The sequence below is a fragment of the Puma concolor genome, chromosome C1 (genome assembly GCF_028749965.1).
Source record: "Puma concolor isolate L17-30 chromosome C1, mPumCon1.1.hap2, whole genome shotgun sequence".
NCBI lineage: Eukaryota > Metazoa > Chordata > Mammalia > Carnivora > Felidae > Puma > Puma concolor.
Genome location: NC_141674.1, coordinates 58,329,549 through 58,350,510, shown reverse-complemented (window position 1 = coordinate 58,350,510; position 20,962 = coordinate 58,329,549). Strand labels below are relative to the sequence as shown.

General features: G+C 33.0%; 1 protein-coding gene across 3 annotated transcripts in view; it reads left to right on the top strand.

The window, feature by feature from the left end:
* LRRC40 (leucine rich repeat containing 40) overlaps positions 1-20,310 on the top strand; it is a 48,253-nt gene extending 27,943 nt beyond the window's left edge. Inside the window, exons 10-15 of one of the 3 annotated variants that reach the window (XM_086717267.1) lie at positions 4,277-4,385; positions 7,044-7,151; positions 10,772-10,882; positions 12,945-13,022; positions 15,588-15,754; positions 17,980-20,310. In XM_086717267.1, the coding sequence (XP_086573393.1) occupies positions 4,277-4,385; positions 7,044-7,151; positions 10,772-10,882; positions 12,945-13,022; positions 15,588-15,754; positions 17,980-17,993 (587 nt within the window). In that variant the 3' untranslated portion in view covers positions 17,994-20,310. Of the gene's footprint in view, positions 1-4,276; positions 4,386-7,043; positions 7,152-10,771; positions 10,883-12,944; positions 13,023-15,587; positions 15,774-17,979 lie in introns of all 3 variants that reach the window. The other 2 variants (XM_025935403.2, XM_086717268.1) reach the window with 2 other exon arrangements.
* Positions 20,311-20,962: the final 652 nt, after the last annotated feature.

Below are 20,962 nucleotides of genomic sequence, written 5' to 3'. Positions count from 1 at the left end.
CTCCAACTTTGTTCTTCTCCATCAATACTGTGCTGGCTCTTTTGAGTCTTTTGCAGCTCTATATAAACATCTTGCCAATATTGAGTCCTTTTATCCATGAACGTGGAATATCTCTCTAAGTTAGTTCTTTGATTACATTCATCATAGTTTTGTAGTTTTCCTCATAGAATTCATGTACATATTTTGTTAGATTTATATGTAGCCATTTCGTTTCGTTTGATGCTAGTGTAATTGTAATTGGTATTGTGTTTTTAATTTCAGATTTTACTTGTTCATTATTGATATAAAAGAAAGCAATTTACTTTTGTATATTAACCTTGTATCCTGCAACCTTATTATAATCACTTACCAGTTTCAGGGGGTTTTTCTTGTCACATCTTTTGGATTTTCTACCTAGATCATGTCATCTGTGGACAAAGAATATTTTATGCCCTCCTTCCCAGTTTATATTCTTTTTATTTCATTTACTTACCTATTGCATTACCAAGGACTTCCAGTATAATGTTCAAAAGGAGTGGTGAGAGGGGGCTTTCTTACCTCGTACCTAATCTTAGGGGGAAAGCTTCAGGTTTCTCACCAAGTTATGATGTGAGTTGTAGGTTTTTTTGTAGATATTCTTAAGTTGAGAAGGTTCTCCTCTATTCCTAGTTTACTGAGAGTTTTTATCATAAATGGGTGTTGGCGTTTGTCAGATGTTTTTTTATGCATTTATTGATATGACCGTGTAATTTTTCTTTTTTAACCTGTTGATGCGAAGCATTGCATTGATTGATTTTTGAGTGTTGGACTAGACTTGTATACCTGGGTCAAATCCCACTTGATCACAGTGTATAATTTTTTAAATACTTTTTAAAATTCAATTTGCTATTATTTTGTTGAGGAATTTTACATGTATATTCATGAGAGATAATGCTTTCTAGTTTCTTGTCATATCTTTTCTGGTTTTGGTTTTAGGATAACTTGTTGGCCTTGTAGAATAAGTTAGGAAGTATTCCCTCTGTTTCTAGCTTGTGAAAGAGATTGAAAAATTGATATGATTTCTTCCTTAAATGTTAGGTAGAATTCACCAGTGAACCCATCTGGACCTGTTGCTTCCTGTTTTGGAAGGTTATTAAATATTGGTTGAATTTCTTTTATAGATACAGGCCCATTCAGGTTGTATGTTTCTTTTGTGTGGGTTTTGGCAGATTGTGTCTTTCAAGAAATTGGTCTTTTTCATCTAGGTTACTAAATTTGTGGGCACAGAGTTGTCAATTTTAGAACATTTTCATTACCTCAAAAAGAATTTCCATACCCTTTGGCTATTATGGATAATGCTGTGATACACAATTATTTACAAGTTTCAGTGTGAGCATGTGTTTTCATTTCTCTTGTGTATATATCTAGGAGTGGAATTGCTAGATCAATGGTAATTTTATGTTTAGTCATTTCAGGAACTGCCAGACTATTTTACAAAGCAGCTGTACCAGTTTCCATTCTTATCAGCATTGCATGAGGGTTCTGATTCTTTCACATCCTCACCAACACTTGTTGTTTTCTGACTTTCTGATTCTAGATGCACTGGTGGGTGTGAAGTGGTATCTCACTCTAGATTTGATGTGCATTTCCCTGATGACTAATGATGTTGAATGTCTTTTCATGTACTTATTGGCCGTTTGTACATCTTTGGAGAAATGTCTGTTCAGATCCTTTGCCCAATTTTTAATTTTTTTTTTAAAGTTTATTTATTTTGAAGGATAGAGAGAGGGAGGGAGGAAGGGAGGGAATCCCAAGTAAGCTCCACAGTGTCAGCACAGAGCCCAATGCAGTGCTTTATCTCGCAAATGGTGAGATCATGGAAGAGTCAGATGTTTAACCAACTGAGCCATCCAGGTGCCCCCAATTTTTAATTTTTTATCTTTTTATTATTGACTTGTAGTAGTTCTTTTGTATCTCTTGTCAGATATATGATTTGCATATATCTAGTCCTCTGTGGGTTTGGTTTTTCATTTTTTGGTACTGTCCTTTGAAACAAATTTTTATTTTTGTTTTTTTATTTTGATAAAGTTAATTTATCTGTTTTTGTTTCTTTTTTGCTTATGCTTTTGGTTTCACATCTGAAAATCCTTTGCAAAAATCTTTTTTGTGAAAACTATTTCCTTTGTGTTTTTTTGAAGTTTTGATTTTATATTGAAGTATTTGACTCATTTTTTATACTGAAGTATTTGATTTGAGTTAATTTTTATATATGATATAAGATTACAATTTATTTCTTCTCCATGTGGTTATTTAGTTTCCTTGCACCATTTGTTGAAAATACTATTTTTTCCTTATTGAATGGTTTTGTCATTTTTGTTGAAAATCAGTTGACCATAAATACAGGGTTCATTCTGGACTGTCAGTTTTATTGCATGGATCTGTATGTCTATACTGTGCCAGTACCACAATATCTTGGTTACCATTGATTTGTAGGAAGTTTTGAAATCGGGAAGTATAAATTCCTTATTCTTTTTTTCTCAGGCTTGTTTTAGCTATTGTGGGTTTCTTGCAATCCCGCATGAATTTTAGAATCATTTTTTTGATTTCTACAAAGAAATCTGGGATTCTGGTAGGGATTACATTGACTCTGTAGATCAATTAAGGGAATATTGCCATCTTAGGTTTTTTAGTTAAAAAGTCAGTAAATGCTGATGATAAAAATTCAGTCAACATACAAAAATATATAATGAGAAGAAAATCCATCTCTTTCATAGTCCCTTCCCAAAGGATAATAGTTTCCCTCTTTACATTCTCCTTGGTGCTGATTATTAAAAATAGCTCAGGGGCTCCTGGGTGGCTCAGTTGGTTAAGCGTCCGACTTCGGCTCAGGTCATGATCTCGCGGTCCGTGAGTTCGAGCCCCGCATTGGGCTCTGTGCTGACAGCTCAGAGCCTGGAGCCTGTTTCAGATTCTGCGTCTCCCTCTCTCTCTGACCCCCCCCCCCCCCCCCCGTTCATGCTCTGTCTCTCTCTGTCTCAAAAATAAACGTTAAAAAAATAAATAAATAAAAATAAATAAAAATAGCTCATTGGAAAGTGTTGAGAATACTCTTAGTATGCAATCATGCTAGTGTACATGTATATGTAAAAAATAATGCTGGGTTTTGTTGCTGGTTTGATGTTTTCTATCTGCTGGTATAATTTGGCAATATATATATTACATACTCTTTAAAGTGACATAACCAAACTGCCAGGGCACTTCTAAATACCAAAGCATTTACTTAATGCTAATATTTATCTTGATGTCTTCTATTTCTATTTGATACTGTCTTTTATTTTGTGCTACTTCTATAAATAAAATATCCATATATTTGCATAAGAAATACTAGTTTAATGATTGTTGATTAGTGAATAACTGATGAACTCAATGCAAGAGAAATGTACTTTATAGTATTCAACAAATGTTCATTAATTTCCCAGGGATACTACTGATTTTTTTTTATATTCTTTTAGTATGCCTTCTTGTCTTAACATATGAATGCTAAGACTATTTTGTTTTTTTCATGTTGTTGAAAATTGTCTTTTTTACTCTTGTCTAGATTGCTGTGGTCTCTTGTCAAAAAATCGTGAAGCCATTTCTTTTTAAAATGTATGATTTGTGTTTATTTTGCTCTTTCTACCATATGATGGCAGTGTTAAACAGTGTCTGGAGACTAGTGAGGGGGTTGATTGTGTGTGAATGTGTGAGTATGCATATATGTTAGAAAACATCTATTGAAAATAAAATCTTGCATTTGCTAAGAAAAACTCTTAACATAAATAATGTACCAAAAGCTTACTTGATTATGTAAATTGCCAGGTTTTAAGTGATTGAGAATAATCAGTTTCCTTGTGTCCTAAACCGAGAAGATAGGCATATGCATATTTGGTAGACATTTGTGGGAAATAATACTTTTCCTTTGTTAACAAATTTCTTCTAATAGACCATATTATTTTTCTTAAGAAGGAAGTTTAGTGTCATTGTTTGTTCTGAGAGATTGTTGTTATTCTTTGAAGGTTCTTTCCTACTCCTAAATTTCCTTATGGTAAGATTTATTAAAAGATTTCAAAGCCTTATAGTAGTAATGTTATCTACTTTCTATTAATTAACTATTAAGTTCTAGACCCAGATTTGAGTCATTGGAAAAACAGTATATGACTAAAGACATTCTCACCAATAATAATTTAGAAATCACGCATACCATTTTTACATATTTTCGAAAATTTAAAAATGACTTTGTACTATGAATATTGATTTTTTATAATTTGTTTCTTGCCAGATGATGAACGTAGCCAAAGTGATCCTGTTACTGAGACTGCCATGACACTACCAAGTGAATCCAGAGTCAATGTACACGCTATCGTCACATTAAAAATACTAGATTATAGGTATGTAATTTTCTTAAATACTGCATAACACATAGGAAACTTTGAGAAATAATCCTTCAGATATAAGGACAGTTGGTAAGGGAGAATTCATCAGAGTGCATTAGTACTTAAAGTAATAGCATTTGTAAAATCAGTGATGAGATAAAAGCATATTAAAAGTACAGTGAACTTAAATGCCCATTCCTTAGGTGCTTTGTGTTTATTACACTTAAGAGGTATATAGATGGTTATTAATATTGAAATTATTATACTAAAGAATATTTTATTATTATCAAAAATAAAAGAGTGACAGTACTGGTTGGTAATAAATTTTGACTCAGTAACCAGCATCAAGAGAGAATTTTATATTGCAGGGGTCTGTGTTAGTAAGTAAGTATCATTTAGTTAATGAAGACTTCAAGCAGGCAGAGCTTGAGAGATTGTACCCCATTAATAAATCTAATTAATAGAGCATATAAATCTAATATACTGGAGCCTAATATTATGCTCTAGTATACATATATTAAACCTGAAACAATTGTAATACTGTTATATAAATTGAGACAAAAGCCTAACCATTTTTATATTATGGAAGTTTATTCAACTGGGAAAGAAGATACCTATGTACAGGTTGGGAGGGGTTGGCAAGTCTTTTTTCAATACTATCTAGGCAACAATGATAAAACTAATCAATACTGTCAAAGCTCCTACACTGATTGGCTTGTGTCTGGGTATTATAACGGTAATACAAAAGAATACAGACTCAGATTCAAGTCAGGTGACTAGATTTATTTATTTAGTTACCTAACAGCCAGCATCAGTGTCTAGCCTCTTTGCCTTACTGTATCAGTAGGAACCATCTTCTCAGCAGTCAGGTTACAATTTCTATTTCAGATCTGTTGTTTCATTAACGTTTTTACCTCTAGTCTGACACTCTTCTGTGTTTGTAGAAATCACTGCTCTAAACCAACTTCCTTTTTTGACACTATAACACAAGATAGTACTCTTCCATACTTAAATTTGTATCCTTCTTCTCTCATAGCATAGCATGGAGACTTAGCATGTCTTATATTACACATAATATATCCATTTATTCAATAGATATTTTCGAACCTAATAGGTATCAAATCCTATGCTAGGTGTCATCATACACCAAATGATGATAAGACAGACTTGATTCCTCCTTAGAATTTCTTTTTTCTCTCCCTTTATTCCCTCCACCATTCCTTCAATCCAATAAATGGGTACCATTTATTGAGTCCCTATTCTATGCTGGGCACTGTACTAGATATTTTACAGATGCTGTTGCTTTTAATCCTGCAAACAGTCTATAAAGTAATACTGAGACAGTTTTATTTAAGATAACCATTCCCACTTTTTAAAGTCACAGATATCACAAAAGTGTTATAAAGATAGCAGTGAAGACCATACATCTTAGATTGTTTTGATTCTAAATTTATTGTAATTTATTTTCCTCAGAGACTTTAATTGGAAAGGAGTATTCCATTTAAAATATAAATTAAGTCCCAATCTCAAGGCATAAATGCCTTGAACTAAATTTTTTAAGAGTGTGAATCTTCAGCATTTGATTAAATCAGTTCCCTGTGACTTGAGCATTTCTGATGGAAAAGATAAAAATGCTACATCTGCACAATAGAAAATAGGGCCCGAAAGCAGAAGTCGAAGGCGTAAAAACTGAAATTTTGGCTGTCTTTTTATCTATCTATATTACAATGCCTTTCTTATAAGTTCCTCCATATTACACATTATATGTAATAATTGTTTTCTTGTCCATATAGTCATTAATTTAGCATTCCATCAACAATTATTTTAAGTGGATGGCATATTAGGCATTGAAAATTGTAAAAGAAGAATGTAAATGGCTAATGATAACAACAAATTAGTAAATCTGCAAATGTCAGAGTACTACTATATTTCATTTAAGATTAAATGTATACTTAATTGAAAAGGAAATTTATTTACAGTATACATTATACATTTGCAAAACTTCTGGCACACATAACAATGAATAACTCTTTAGATTCAATTTCACAGAACTGAGGCTAAGAGAAAGTAAATTACAAAGCTCCCTTAATGGTAAGACCAGGGATAGTTTAGTCGAAGGCCACTATCCTGTCTACTTTGTCACATGCTAACAGAGGGAGAAATTGGTTGAGGTTATGAGAAAACAGTTTAGTATAATGTTGAACTTTTAAAAAATTATTGTTACCTTGCAGTTAACTGTACACCACATAAAGTTGGCAAATAGTCCCTGTTAGAGATTTTTAGAAAAGGGATGACAACAGTTTTAAAATTATAGCTTTAGTTCTATTCTGAGGTAGAGGAATCCATTTACTGATTACTGTCCATTTACTGTATGGCTTCTAAGCATCTTAGACTCTGAAGATATATCTGTTTTTATTCACATGGAGTATGTGATTGCTCAGAAGGTATGATACAATGTATTATGATACAACATGTTGTCTGAATTCTTAATGGTGAACATTTTGTGAGTTGGCAGGTTTTTGTGGCATTCTTTACAGAACTTCAAAATGTTCTTCATAGCCAACTGCCTCGAAAAATCTTATAAAATCTTTAAAGTCCTTTAAAAGTGAAAAGTAATAATCATATCTTCCTGGACTGTTAAGAATGATGCATTTTAAACCATTTTCCATTTAGTGATAAACAAACAACTTTGATTCCTGATGAAGTATTTGACGCAGTAAAAAGCAACATTGTCACTTCTGTTAACTTCAGTAAGAATCAGCTATGTGAAATTCCTAAAAGGTGAGAATTGCTCATCATGTCATTTCTATTAAGTTGTGACTCATTCTCAGTGGTTTTTGCACTTCAGTGTCAAGAATTATTATTTTTCACAGTTTTTTAACTTGAAAGTATATATATAGTTTTCTTCATTAATGTTACTTGAAGGATTTAGCAAAATTCACCTAAGTATTCTCTGAGACATATTAACATTTGTCCTGAGAGGTGTACAGGTATAGGTATTAGAATTTTAGGTATTAGAATTACTGATAAGTATTAGATATAATATAAATAGGTATTAGAATTATTATATCTATAATATAATATACCTATAAGTAGTCATTAGAATTATTAAAAGTATAAGTTACTTTTTCCATATAATGAAATATTAGAGAACATTTTTTTAAAAAAAAATTTTTGTTTCAACGTTTATTTATTTTTGGGACAGAGAGAGACAGAGCATGAACGGGGGAGGGGCAGAGAGAGAGGGAGACACAGAATCGGAAACAGGCTCCAGGCTCTGAGCCATCAGCCCAGAGCCTGACGCGGGGCTCGAACTCACGGACCGCGAGATCGTGACCTGGCTGAAGTCAGACGCTTAACCGACTGCGCCACCCACGCGCCCCTAGAGAACATTTTTAAGATACCGTCCAAAGCCAGGTCCATGTGGCTTAATAGGAATTTTCATTTTGAGCTTCATGTTAATGAATTACCAAGCCACTGAATTTTTCCATTGATAGTAAAAGCAAAACAGATTGAATCCTATTAATATTTTCCTCCCAAAAAAGAATTCTTGACTTCCGAATATTAGTGCATGTGCATTGTACTTTGTATTATTCAGTGTATCTTTGTTGATATTAATTATAGCAAAATCTTTAAGTTATGAGAGAAAATTAGTTTACTATAATGTTGAACTTTTAATTTTTATATATATATGTTTTTTAATGTTTATTTATTTTTGAGAGAGAGAGAGAGAGAGAGAGAGAAAGTATGAGCAGGGAGGAGCAGGGAGGAAGGAAGACACAGAATCCTAAGCGGGCTCCTTGCTATCAAAGCAGAGCCTGATGCAGTGCTCAAACTCATTGTGTGAGATCATGAAACCAAGAGTCAGACTCTCAACTGACTGAGCCACCCAGGCACCCTTATGATACTGAACTTTTAAAATGATTGTTAGCTTACAGTAATCTGTATACCCAAAGAAAGTTGACAAGTAACCTTGCAATGAAAACAACAATATGGGAGACAGAATGGTGAAATGATAAAGAACTTGGACAGCGGAGTCATTGCATATATCTGTATCCCAGATCTGTGAGCTGTGTGGCTTTGAACAGGTTAACTAGCTGCTCTTAGTTTTCCTGTGAAGACATAAAGTCCCTGTTTTATAAGAATTAAATGACATAATCCCCACAAAGCATTTAACCAGTGCCTACCACTTAGTAAGCACTTAAGTATTAGGAAAAAAAAAAAAAAAGAGTGGGAAAATAAAATGGCTTTCATCTGACTGCCAAAAAAAATTTTTAGATATTCAAAATTTTTAAAGTCAGACAAAGTATAACTTGCTTTCTATTTTACAGACCATAGTTTGAAGAATGCAGATTTTTTTTTTAAGTTTATTTTTGAGAGAGAGAGAGAGAGAGAGAGAGAGAGAGAGAGATCACAAGCAGGGGAGGGGCAGAGAGAGGGAGAGAGAGAATCCCAAGCAGGTTCTGCACTGTCAGCACAGAGCCTGACACGAGGCTTGAACTCACAAACCATGAGCTCATGACCTGAGCTTAAACCAAAAGTTGGATGCTTAACCAACTGAGCCATGAGGCACCCTGGAGAACACAGATCTTAAAAGACAATTAACTTTGAGATTCTGTTGCAAAAGGAGAACTAGTTCATCTCTTGTTTAAAGGGCTCAGAGTGTATTTGACAGAATAACTAAGCACTTAGATTTGCTCTCAGGATGTTTGCCTTGGAGATCCTGGATCAAAACTGGGAATGAAGATGGAAGGAGTTAAAAGATATCACCTTATAACTTACTTTTTCTTTTTACCTGACAATCTGGTTGTTCGTATGCACAACAGTATGGTTTTCTGTTACCTCTGTTATTTCCTCATATTTTTTTTTAGCAATTTAGAGGGCCAAAGAAGAAAGATAGTAGAGACATACCTTGATCTAGAGTTTCTGAGTCATTTTCCCTCTTTCTTAAATTTTTATTTCACAAGTCACAGTTTTCACTATATTATTTCCTGATTGTGAAAGTAATACTTATTCATAAACATTTGAACTAAATGAAGGGACAGATCATTTCTATTTATTGATTTATTCTGATTTATTCTATTCATGGCATGTTTTATTTCAAGCTATTTCCCATTTAGATTTATATATACCATTTGTATCCCAGCTGGTTTATATGTCATAAGTGTTTCCCTATGTTGTAAACAATACTTTTAAAATCTGATTTATCTGTGGACACTTGGGTGGCTCAGTCAGTTGAGCGTCAGACTTTGATTTCAGCTTGGGTCATGATCCCAGGGTTGTGGGATTGAGCCCTGTGTCAAGCTCCATGGTGAATGTGGAGCCTGCTTGGGATTCTCTCTCTCTGTCTCTCTCTCTCTCTCTCTTTCTCTCTCTCTGCCCTTTTACCCTGTTCGCACTCTGTATTGCTCTCTAAAAAAAATAATAATAAAAATAAAATCTAATTCACCTATATACCATAGGTTAATTATGGCAATAAGTAAAGCAAAACATTCTGTTTCTTTAGGCCAGGTTTCCAGGAGAATTCCTAAAAGGGGTATGACTCTCAATTCAAATATCCAAAAACTTTCCAAAAGTTTCTTATCAGTTACTTATCCAAACTCATCTTTCTTTAGCAGCTGATAACTCTTTCTTTCTTCAGTTTGCTAATACGATAGAAAAAAATGATTTACAGTTATAGCTTAACTTACATTTCTAAGCAAATTTTATATAACATTTTTTGTTCTTATAGTTAGTAGCATGCTTTAAAATAACTAATGTTGATTAGGCTTGCTTAGAAACATTTAAGTCTTTGACTTAAATTGCTTAGTTGTGACACCAAACCTAGGAATTAACTTAATGTTTTCTTCCATTCATGATTAATGATAATTTGGACAAAAAATACTTTTCTTGAAAATGTTGACATATCATCTATACTTGAAAATGTTGACATATCATAGAAAAGATTGTGAAGTACTCAGATACTGAGAATATTGTATTATGCAGTCTAAAAAGAAAACTACTATAATACAGAATACACATCTAAACTGAAATTTTGTGAGAAAAGTAAAAGTTACGGAAAATCTTTTTATTTTACTTTTTTAATTTTTAATGTATTTATTTTTGAGAGAGTGAGACAGCATGAGTGGGAGAGGGCAGAGAGAAAGGGAGACACAGAATCTGAAGCAGTCTCCAGGCTCTGAGCTATCAGCACAGAGCCCAATGCAGGGCCTGAACTCATGAGCCGTAACATCATGACCTGAGCCAAAGTCAGGCAATAATCAACTGAGCCACCCAGGCGCCCCTAGAAAATCTTAATTAGCAAAAATTATATCAGAGTTTCCCCCCTATGGTCTGCTTATAGTTTTGAAGTTCTGACAGTAAATTCAAAGGCTAAAATTTTAAAATGATTTTTGTTTCAGGATTGTGGAACTGAAGGAAATGGTTTCTGATGTCAATCTCAGTTTTAATAGGCTTTCCTCCATATCCTTGGATTTATGCATGCTTCAAAAGTTGACTTTTTTAGATCTCAGGTATTTATTGATACTATTGCTTCACTTTTTCATTATAATGTGTCTTTGAGTTTTGCCTAACATTTGCCCTTTCTCTCATATTTCCTAACAAATCGTGGAAATTGGTCTTTAGGTAATTAATAACATTTTAGGACAAGTCTAAAATTAAGCATTTAGGAAATAATTTAATCAAACATCTATCATTTGTAGGCAGTTTATAAGTTAAATAAGAAATAATGATTTGAAAAATTAGAAAATATGAACACATTCTTTAAATTCCTACGTAAGCAAAGTTACAAATAACACATGGAAAGTGTTTGTTTCACACTGTTCCTTTCCTGAAAGTAAATTAAAACTGTCAAAATCCTCTGCTGGCACAGCAGCTAGGATGGCTTCTCTTAAAAAGAACCTTTGTGGTTTCAAATATTATGTTAAATGTGCAAGGCCAGAAATAAAGAAAAAGAACAGCCTGAGTGGCAACAAAAGGAAAGAAACTATTTAAAGCCCTGCAGTGGTAATAAGAAGTTTAATTTAAATGTGTCCTAAATTGAAGAGACAGCATCAGAATTGTCACAGTTCTTTGAGGGTAATAATAAATGGCTCAGGGGTAGATAGTCATTTATTTGTTTGGGCTTTAAGTCTTTATTTGTAAGCTATATCTCTATTTTCTAGGCTTCCTACTCCTATACTGTTACTGGGTGTGCTTTTAGTTTATTTAAGGCATAGCTCCTCTTATTCTGCTCAAATAATAGGCAAATAACAAGCTAAGTTATATCTGTTTGAGAATTTATTCTCTATTCTTTCTATAGAGACATTTTTTATTTTTTCTTATGGAATTAAAGCAAATCTACTAATACTCTGCTCGTATTAAATGTAGAATTGCTTGTTTTGAGTTGGTAGTTACACTGCCAAAGTAGTGTAAGACCATATTTTAGTTTAGTATTAATGGAGAATAATGAATTCAGAGAGAATGAATTCATGTACTCATTCTTGCTATCTATACTTTTGTCCCATTCGTGTGTGTGTGTGTGTGTGTGTGTGTGTGTGTGTGTGTGTGTGTATGCCATTGTCTATAACTATACCTTTAGGCTTCTAATTAAGTGACTAACATACACTTTTATATCTGATATCAGTAGGTATTTATGACTCTAGGAAAAGGATAGAAATCACCAGTGAGTTATTCAGTACAACTTAATAATAACGGTCTTTATAACTGGAGAAAGGTACGGAGAAAAGAAAAAAAGAACATAGGTGTAGAAAGTATGACTTAACATATTAGGCTTTACTTTGGAATGCAAAGAAATTTAGAAAAAATTCAGCTAATAGGTAGCCATCTAGTTGGATATAATTTTCTCACAAATATTTTCTATTATTAGTAATTATATAGTTTCTAGAATCCTTCTACCTTCTTATTAGCCTTTCTTTTAACATTGTTCCCAGATCCTTCCAACAATAAATGCGATTCTGTTTACTGCCATGTTTCATCATAAGATTCTAAAAAAAAACATATGCATTGTGCAAATTGAAATTATAAACTTAGAGTTGAAATGGACTTGCTTAATGCCTATGTGGTAGAAAGCTCCAAATTTCTAAATTCATAGAATCTCATTACTTTTCCCTTCTTTTTTTTTTTTTTTTTTCATATAATTTTACACTTCTGCTTGGAGTAGAATTTCATGTCTGTGTGCAAGATATAGGTATTAAACACCAATCAAATATTTGTGGAATCAAATAATGTGATATTCGTAGGCATGATCTCAAGGGCCCTATCTGTGAGAAGTATTGATGAGCTCAGTTTAAAGGAGATAAGGGATTCGTTTACAGTGTTGCCCTGTTAAATCTATTATTAAAGACTTGGTTGTTTTATCAATTGGTTGCATATTGGTATTAGGATTTGGCATACAAATCAAATACCTGAGACAGCTGACTAATTCAGAATTCTTAGGACTTAGCTTTAATGAGATAGATCAAGGACTGAGAAACCAAGCTACATAATTTTTTTGTCTGATCAACACTTTAATTATAAATTAAAGTTGTACAGATTTTCAAACTTTGTAAATCATATTTTTTTTTTCCAATTTAGGAACAATTTTTTAAATTCTTTGCCTGAAGAAATGGAATCACTGATAAGACTACAAACAATTAATCTTTCCTTTAACAGGTGAGAGACAGAACTGACTAATCCATGACTAAGGATTTTTCTGTGGAGAATTTGTAGGTTTTACTAGAGAATACAGCTAAAAGAACCAAATAAAACAGCCCCATGTGTTTACTTTATTTAAGTATTCAGGTCTATTTTCACTTTATTCTACTTAGAATTAAAAAGTGATATTGCTTTCTTAGAATTTTCACAGCTGATGTCTGGTATACATTTTGTTCCTTTTAACAATTTTAAGAAACTGAAACTTACAGCCCAGTAGGAAGACAGATATGCAAATAAATAATTATAATTGTTATAGGGAAAACACAGTGCATAGGTAAATGTATTTCCTGAGATTGCTTGAAGGTGGAGGAGACAGCATTGAAAGTAAGACTTGAAAATTAGATGTTGGCCAGACACACAGGGATAGGGCATCCAAGGTGGAGTAAATAACATGTACTAAGGCACAAAAATGTGAGAATACTTTGTGTTTGGGACATGTCAAGCAGTTTGATATGGATCAGACCATAAAGTAAGGGGCTAGAGAAGTAGAAGTAACAAATGAAGTTGGCATATAAGCAGTAGCAGGCCCTCTGTGGGATTTATATACTAAATAATAGATTTTATTCTGCAAACACTATAAAGATACTGCTAATAATTAAGAGTAGCTAATATTGGGGCACATAGGTAGCTCAGTCATTTAAGCCTCCAACTTTGGATTTAGGCTTAGGTCATGATCTCATGGTTTGTGGGTTCGAGCCCCTCATCAGGCTGTACATTGATAGCAGAGAGCCTGCTTGGGATTCTCTCTCTCCCTCTCTCTCTGCTCCTTCCCCACTAGCACACTCTTCTCTCTCTGTGTCTCTCTAAATAAATAAATAAAGTCATTTAAAAAAGAAGAGAAACTAATATTTAATGGGAGCTTATTATCTGCTGATAGAGGACTAAGTACATACATCTCATTTAATCTTCAGAAAAGGTGGTTTCTGTCATTATAGTTCTGTATTACTATGTTCACTTAAAAATCAAGGATTAGAAGTTAAGTAACTCACCTAAGGTTCACATAAATAGTAAATAATAGATCTGGGGTTTGAGCCCAGGTGGTTTGCCTCCACGAGTTGGCCTCTTAACAACTATGTCATAGTGTTTCCTATGATGAAAGTGTTTCTGCTAACAATCTAAATATTAATAGCTAACATTTACTTACTGTATTCCAGCTGAAATAGAATTATTCAGTCCTTATAACAAGTGTGTAAGTTTAGTACTATTATTATTCCTCATTTGCAGTTGACGAGGCTAAGGCACAGTGATGTAACTAAAATACTGCCTCTTTAAATTTTTGTCCTGTCTGCTTCATTATTGCTCATGCTTTCTCATGTGTAGGTCAACAATGATATCATTATTGTCATTATTTAAAAATATATCCACTTCTTGGATTTCTGCTAATTTTTATTTGTGAATCAAACTATCAGTTCTCTATTAAGTTTCCTATTGAGCTGTCAATCACACTGTCAAGTAACGTCTGTGGGGAGATGGCAAAAGCTAACCTAACTTCTGTGTGAACAGGTGAGCTACACCTTTTTAAATTAGCTTCTTCATGCATTGGTGTGGAAAAAGAGGAAGGACCGCTTAGGGGCTGTTCAGTCCATCTGTGCTCCTAGTTATTCACTTGCCAGTCCCTCTGGAACTTCAGAGCTGCCTTGAGTTTACCTTTGCTAGTCTTTCTCTTCTTTTCTTTCCTTTTCTCATCTTTTCTTTCTTCCTCTCTCCCTTCCCCCCTTTCCTCCCTCCCTCCATCTCTCTCTTCTTTTCTTTCTTTCTTTCTTTCTTTCTTTCTTTCTTTCTTTCTTTCTTTCTTTCTTTCTTTCTTTCTCTCTTTCTACATCAAGGCAGCAAAAGAAGGCCTGTATGTGGAAGTAAAAAGGCCACAACTATAAAACTGTCCTTCAGCCCATCCCTTGTCATTTCTAGTCCATGACACAATTTATCTCACACTGAAACCAAACCAGCCACTGTCCCCCAAAAGATCCTCAATAATGTTGCATTAATTGTTGAGAGCTGTCAGCCTTCCCTTCTTTCTTGTGGCATCTTCAGTGTTGCTTTGGATGAGGAAGCAGCAGGCTATGTTAGTCTGTCATCTTTTGAAGAGCCAAGAATACACTCGTTTGGAAGCTTCATCAAAGCAAAATACAAATCTCTAACATTTACTTAAAACATTGGCAGTAATTCTGTCTCATAAGAAGTAAAAATGAGCTAAGGAATAATACCTACATGGAGACATTTTATAGAGAATCTCAGAAGGATTTCCTGGTTTCTTAAATGCGAAGAGAAAAACATGGGAGAAAAACATTGTTGGATTTACACAATAAGTAGAAAGTGTTACAAATCTGTCCACTTAACATATATTTCAAGGTTTCCAAAATCAGTTCATTTTCTTGAAAATTGGGATAGAGGACTTATACCAAATACAAAATAAATTACACTAAAGAAAACTACATCATGATAACAGACTTAAGATAATCTATTTGAAAGAATGCTTTTGCCCTGATCCCAATATATTTAGGTGTTCTGTTCATATTTTAATAGGTTCAAAATACTACCTGAAGTTCTGTATCACATCCCCACACTTGAAACAATTTTGATTAGTAACAATCAGGTTGGATCTGTGGACCCTCAGAAAATGAAGGCAATGGAAAAGCTGATCACATTGGACCTTCAAAATAATGACCTACTTCAGATTCCACCAGAGCTTGGTAATTGTGTGAACTTAAGGTAGCTACACCATTCTACTAGAGTTTTCCATTGATTTTATTGATTTGTAAGGATTTTTTTTTCTCTCTTATTGAGGTACTTTTGCAGGACAGTTGAAGTAAAAAAATTGATGTTGTATTAAAAATAACAGGTAACAAAATCCAGAATACCAATTGTGCTTTTCAGGTTTTAGCAAATATATATTTTTTTAGCTTTGCTTATATGGTATAATATAGTGTAGTAACTGTTTTCTGATACTTTTGTCATCACTATATATATGTCTAACTTGAAACTCCACTGTGTAAAAATGTCAGTTGTGCATGTAAGGTTTTTCAGAATCTGTTACAGTCACCATGTATTTCAAGCCCAGCATGGTTTTCCTTATTCTTTGTGTTAGCTGTTACCTTAGTCTCAAATGCCTTTACCCTGCTTTTATCAGCAATCAACCTAAGTATCATCTTTGAAAACTTTCTTGCTTCTCCAAGCAGTTAGTCCCTCCTCTGATTTTCCATCCTGATTTGTTTGGACTCATTTATACCATTTCTTTTACCTCCTTTAGAAAAGAGTTGTCCCAGTGCCTAGAACACAGTAAGCACCCAATAAGTGCTGGTTAAATAAATAGAAAGTGAGTTTGAGATGTCAACAGAAAGCTAAGTGCTTAAGCAGAATGTTTCAGAAGTAATTTATTGAAACTGATGATGGCTTGGCATATTTTACTAGGACGCACTGGCATCTGCTTTGGTACCTCTTATTAGTGAATGTAAGAGTAAAATACTGTTGGTTCTCGTCATTTGCTGTAGTTTGTATTCTATAAAGTCTCTGTGAACACCAAATTCATGAATACTGAGCCATTTCTGCTGGGGAAGTATCGAGTTAGGTTCTTTTGAGCCTCTGGTCACATTTTCATGAACCAGTCAATACATAACCTTGTTCTCTGTGTGTTTCTGTATTTCATGTTATTTATTCATTAACATTTAACTATGGCCAAATAATACTATAATTCATGCCTGAATGAAGCTTGTCTGACATATGTATTTTCTCTGTAAGGCACACGATAGTCTTCTTGTGTTTAGGGAAACTAGACAACACTTGAGTCCTTACTTGGCAGGCCAATTTTAAACAGTGAGATCACCAACACAAAGTACAAAAATGCAAAAAATGTTGTACTAAGTAGACTACAGAAAGGACACTTGATTACAGTATGAGAACTGACACAAGAAGGGAGAACATCACCTGTTTAACCTCAGCTGAGAATGTTCTTATTGATTGACTCAAATTTTTTGCTGCCCTGTGCAATATCTAAAAATGACCTCGAAAGTGCCATGAGTATTGATTTGGGGTTACTAATAAATTTTGATGATAGGCAAGTTAGTGCATAAGGAGTCTGTGAATAAGGAGGATTGACTGTAATGAACTCCTTTTTATAAATTAAGAAAACAGCCTTTAAAAGAATCCCCATGGACCATAGAAATACTGAAGATGTAATTTAGATCTACTGTATAATATGGTGTGAATCGTTTGACTTTATTTACACACCTAAGTTTGAAAATTAAAACAAAAGTCTCTTTATTTTATAATTTATTTCATTAATTATATAAAGAAACAAATCAAACAGCACTCAAATCTCAAATTAAACCTCATTTCAGAACATATGAATAGATTTTGTGTGTGTATCTGGTCAAGGGAGGTGGAGAGCAGACACGTGTTAATGTTTCTCAGGGTGGAAGTGGGATATGTGGATTATATTATAGTCCTTGGTATGTGTACTTGTCAGTATGCTCATTCTAACGTGTAAATATAATTGAACCATGTTGTATATGATCATTATAAGATTGAGAAGAGGATGGGTAAAATGGGGGTTCCTGTCACAGCTCCTCTGTTTAGTAGCTGAATGATCTTGGACATGTCTTTCTTACTCCTCAGGATTTATGCTTCCTTATCTATTAGATAGGAATATTAATGCTGTCTAGATCATAGGGTTGTAAGGTGATTAAGAGAGTCAGTGAATATAAATTACTCAACACAATACCTTTCATATAATAAGTGTTCAGTTAATGTTGTTTGGGTTATTATTGTAGTTCTAATTCCAACTATTGAAATGCTTAGATTTGAAAAGGGACAAGTAGAAAATAATACACACATTTTATTTATAAAGTTGCAAATGAAGTTAGAATAAAAGCCTTCCTAATGGAAAATGTTGAAATTCTTAATTTTCTCTTTTGTTTAGAACATTACTGCTAGATGGAAATCCATTCCGTGTTCCTCGAGCAGCCATATTAATGAAAGGAACAGCTGCTATTCTGGAATATTTGAGAGACCGGATTCCTACTTAAATTGGAGTTGTTTTATAATCTTGATCATGTTCATTCTTAGACTTCTTAACATTGATAAGTAATGTTTTTCTAAGGTATCGTGTGCATTTATAATGGTGATAACCACATACAGTGTTAATGCATTTATTCTGATTGTTTTGCATAAGATTTATCTTACTTTCATTCCTTATAAGATAGCAGTTTCTTTAGATGTGAATTTTTATTTAATGTAGTTTAATATTTTTATAATGATAAAGCATTTTTGTAGAAGTGGGTTTTTTCTCCCCATTTCTCATTGTGTTACATATAATGTGACCAATGAATTTGAATATGACCATCTAATTTCTACCTTTTTGTTAGATATAAAATTGGATTGAATTTTATTCAAAACTGTTCTTTGGTGTTTAAAAAAATAAGACTTTTTCTTACCCATGATAAGACTTAGTGATACGGTTAGTCTTGGTATAAATTTTAAATTAATATTCACTGTCTTGTTTTTGTTTTAATCTAGTTGAAATGTTTCTTTTCTAGCCTTTTCCCCATATCTTATGAAACCATTTTGTCAGAAATGCTACATGAAGTGTAGTTACTGGTAGAGAAAACAGTAAAAGTGTTATAATTTTTCTCACAATTTTGAATTTAAAACTTGCAATGAAATGCATGTATTAATATACAATATGTCTATTACTCTGTACTAACATAATCTAGTACTTCTGGATTCAAAAAATTTAAAGAGATTGGATCTGCATATTTTTATCTCCCAAGTATGAGTGTTTAAAAATAACTTTTGTTCTTTTTAAAGTCCTGAAGACCTTATTTTATTAATTCTATAGTTATCAGCAGCAGAAAATAACTAACAACATATACTGCAATGAAATCTTGACCTGTACTTTCTTAAATACTTACTTAGGTATTTGTACACATAACCTACTCTTTTGGTGTGTTCTAACCCAACCTTGTGCATTTTTTTTTATTTCTAGAGCCTTACTTTTCAAATTTGCTTCTAATAACCTATAGTTAATGTGGTAATTTTCTGAAAGGGAATTTGTTATAGGTTAACTTGATTTAGTAAAAAATAAAATATAAACATTTTTATTTACACCAAAAATACCAGAAGTAGGCTGATCAGTCATTATGAAACTTACCATGTGAATCTATTAAGTAGCCAATCAACAGAATGTCTATTAATTTATATAGACAGGTAGGTAGGTAGCTAGCTAGCTAGCTTTTGAGTGATTGTGGCATGCTCATATTATGGGAAAAAAAACAAAACAAAACATTGCCAATAAGGATAAATAGCTACATGTCCGTAATAAAAGTTACATTTTTCAAATATTGCTTATAATGGTTATGTTTTTCGTTTAAAAGAAACATGCCTTTTTCACACTACAACTCTGTGGCTAAGAAATCGGCTTTGATATTAAACAAAAGACACTTTACAATAAGGTGACATTTTATTATTTATACAATAAAGAGACTTTTATGTTATTCAAAACACGTTTTTAAATACTGAAAAAGTTGAGTACACCAAAGCCGAAAAATGGCTCTGCTATACACTGCACAGCATTATTTTAGTCCCTGTATTTTGTATCTGTACAGAAAGCATCTTCAAAATGCATTCTAATCACATTGTACACCTTTACCAATTAGTGTCAGTACATAAAATAAACTGGAGAATACAGCTTGCATTTGCAAATTAACTGACAAAGTAATTAATTTCACTGATTCAGTAAATTTAAAATATAGATTCATAGGACTCCTTTGCACATAAAATGAAGCAGCTTTCAAGGTCATTATGGTCTTATACTGCAAAAGAAAAAAACCATTAAGTACATTCACAATCTATGTTAATAAAGTAGTAAATATGTCTTCATTCAGTTTTTATTTACATCAATATGTAGTTCAACTAAAAAGTACTGTTAATTGTGATACAGTTTGTTAACACATACAAAAATGACAACTTTTTATATATAATTTAAGCTCAAAATCACAATTATCTCAAAATATTAATTACAATACAGCCATTTCAATTAAACATGTCATGATTTAATTGTTTTTTATAAAATGGTAAAATTTGTTATTAAAGTAAGCAATTTGTTTTGAATTGGCTACAGTTCACCCATGTAGAAAACCTTAAATGTTAAGAGGTGTTTCCTGCCCCTCCCACCCGAATTTGTATACAGCCACCTAGCCTAGCAAAGAGACAGAAAAGGCCCCAATTTATAAAGATTAAGCCTCTTTTGCTATACTGCTGTGGCTTGTTGCTTCTTCCATAAAAGCTTTACAAGGGGAGTGTCAATAAACTATGCAATGAAATGCATGCATTAATATACAATATGTCTATGTAAAATGTTAGTGTTTACCAGTGCACATTAAAATGTTCACAAAGACTGCAAAAGAAGTCATAAAGAAGCATTTATAAAGATCTACCAGTTGCAAACTGTGAACTTGAAAACTACTTGATAACGTAATGAAATTTCTTTGAAAACAGATCCCAATTCTCTGGCTAAAGGAATTCTAGTTACTTGGCCTTAAGGTGTCACTGTTGTGCTGCACATATGGTAGTGAAGTCAGATGTTGAAAAAGAATGAGTCTAGAGACTGTCTTCATCTTACTAAAATAGTGGCCCAGTGTTGCATCACTGCATAGGAATTTTTCTTAAACCTACGGAAGAGTGAAATATTTCACTAGCTGATTATATGCTCTCAAAGGAAAAATGGACAGTTTATATGTGTGTGCATGTGTTTAGCATATGGAAAAATATTAATATAAATAGGTGGAATTAGAACTTTTTTATATAGTAATAAAAGGATTGTGTCCCTCCAAGTAACTAAGGTCCAAAGTAATCAACTGTCAAGTAGTTTAGGAATGAAAGAATAATTTTCATGGGTACTTAAA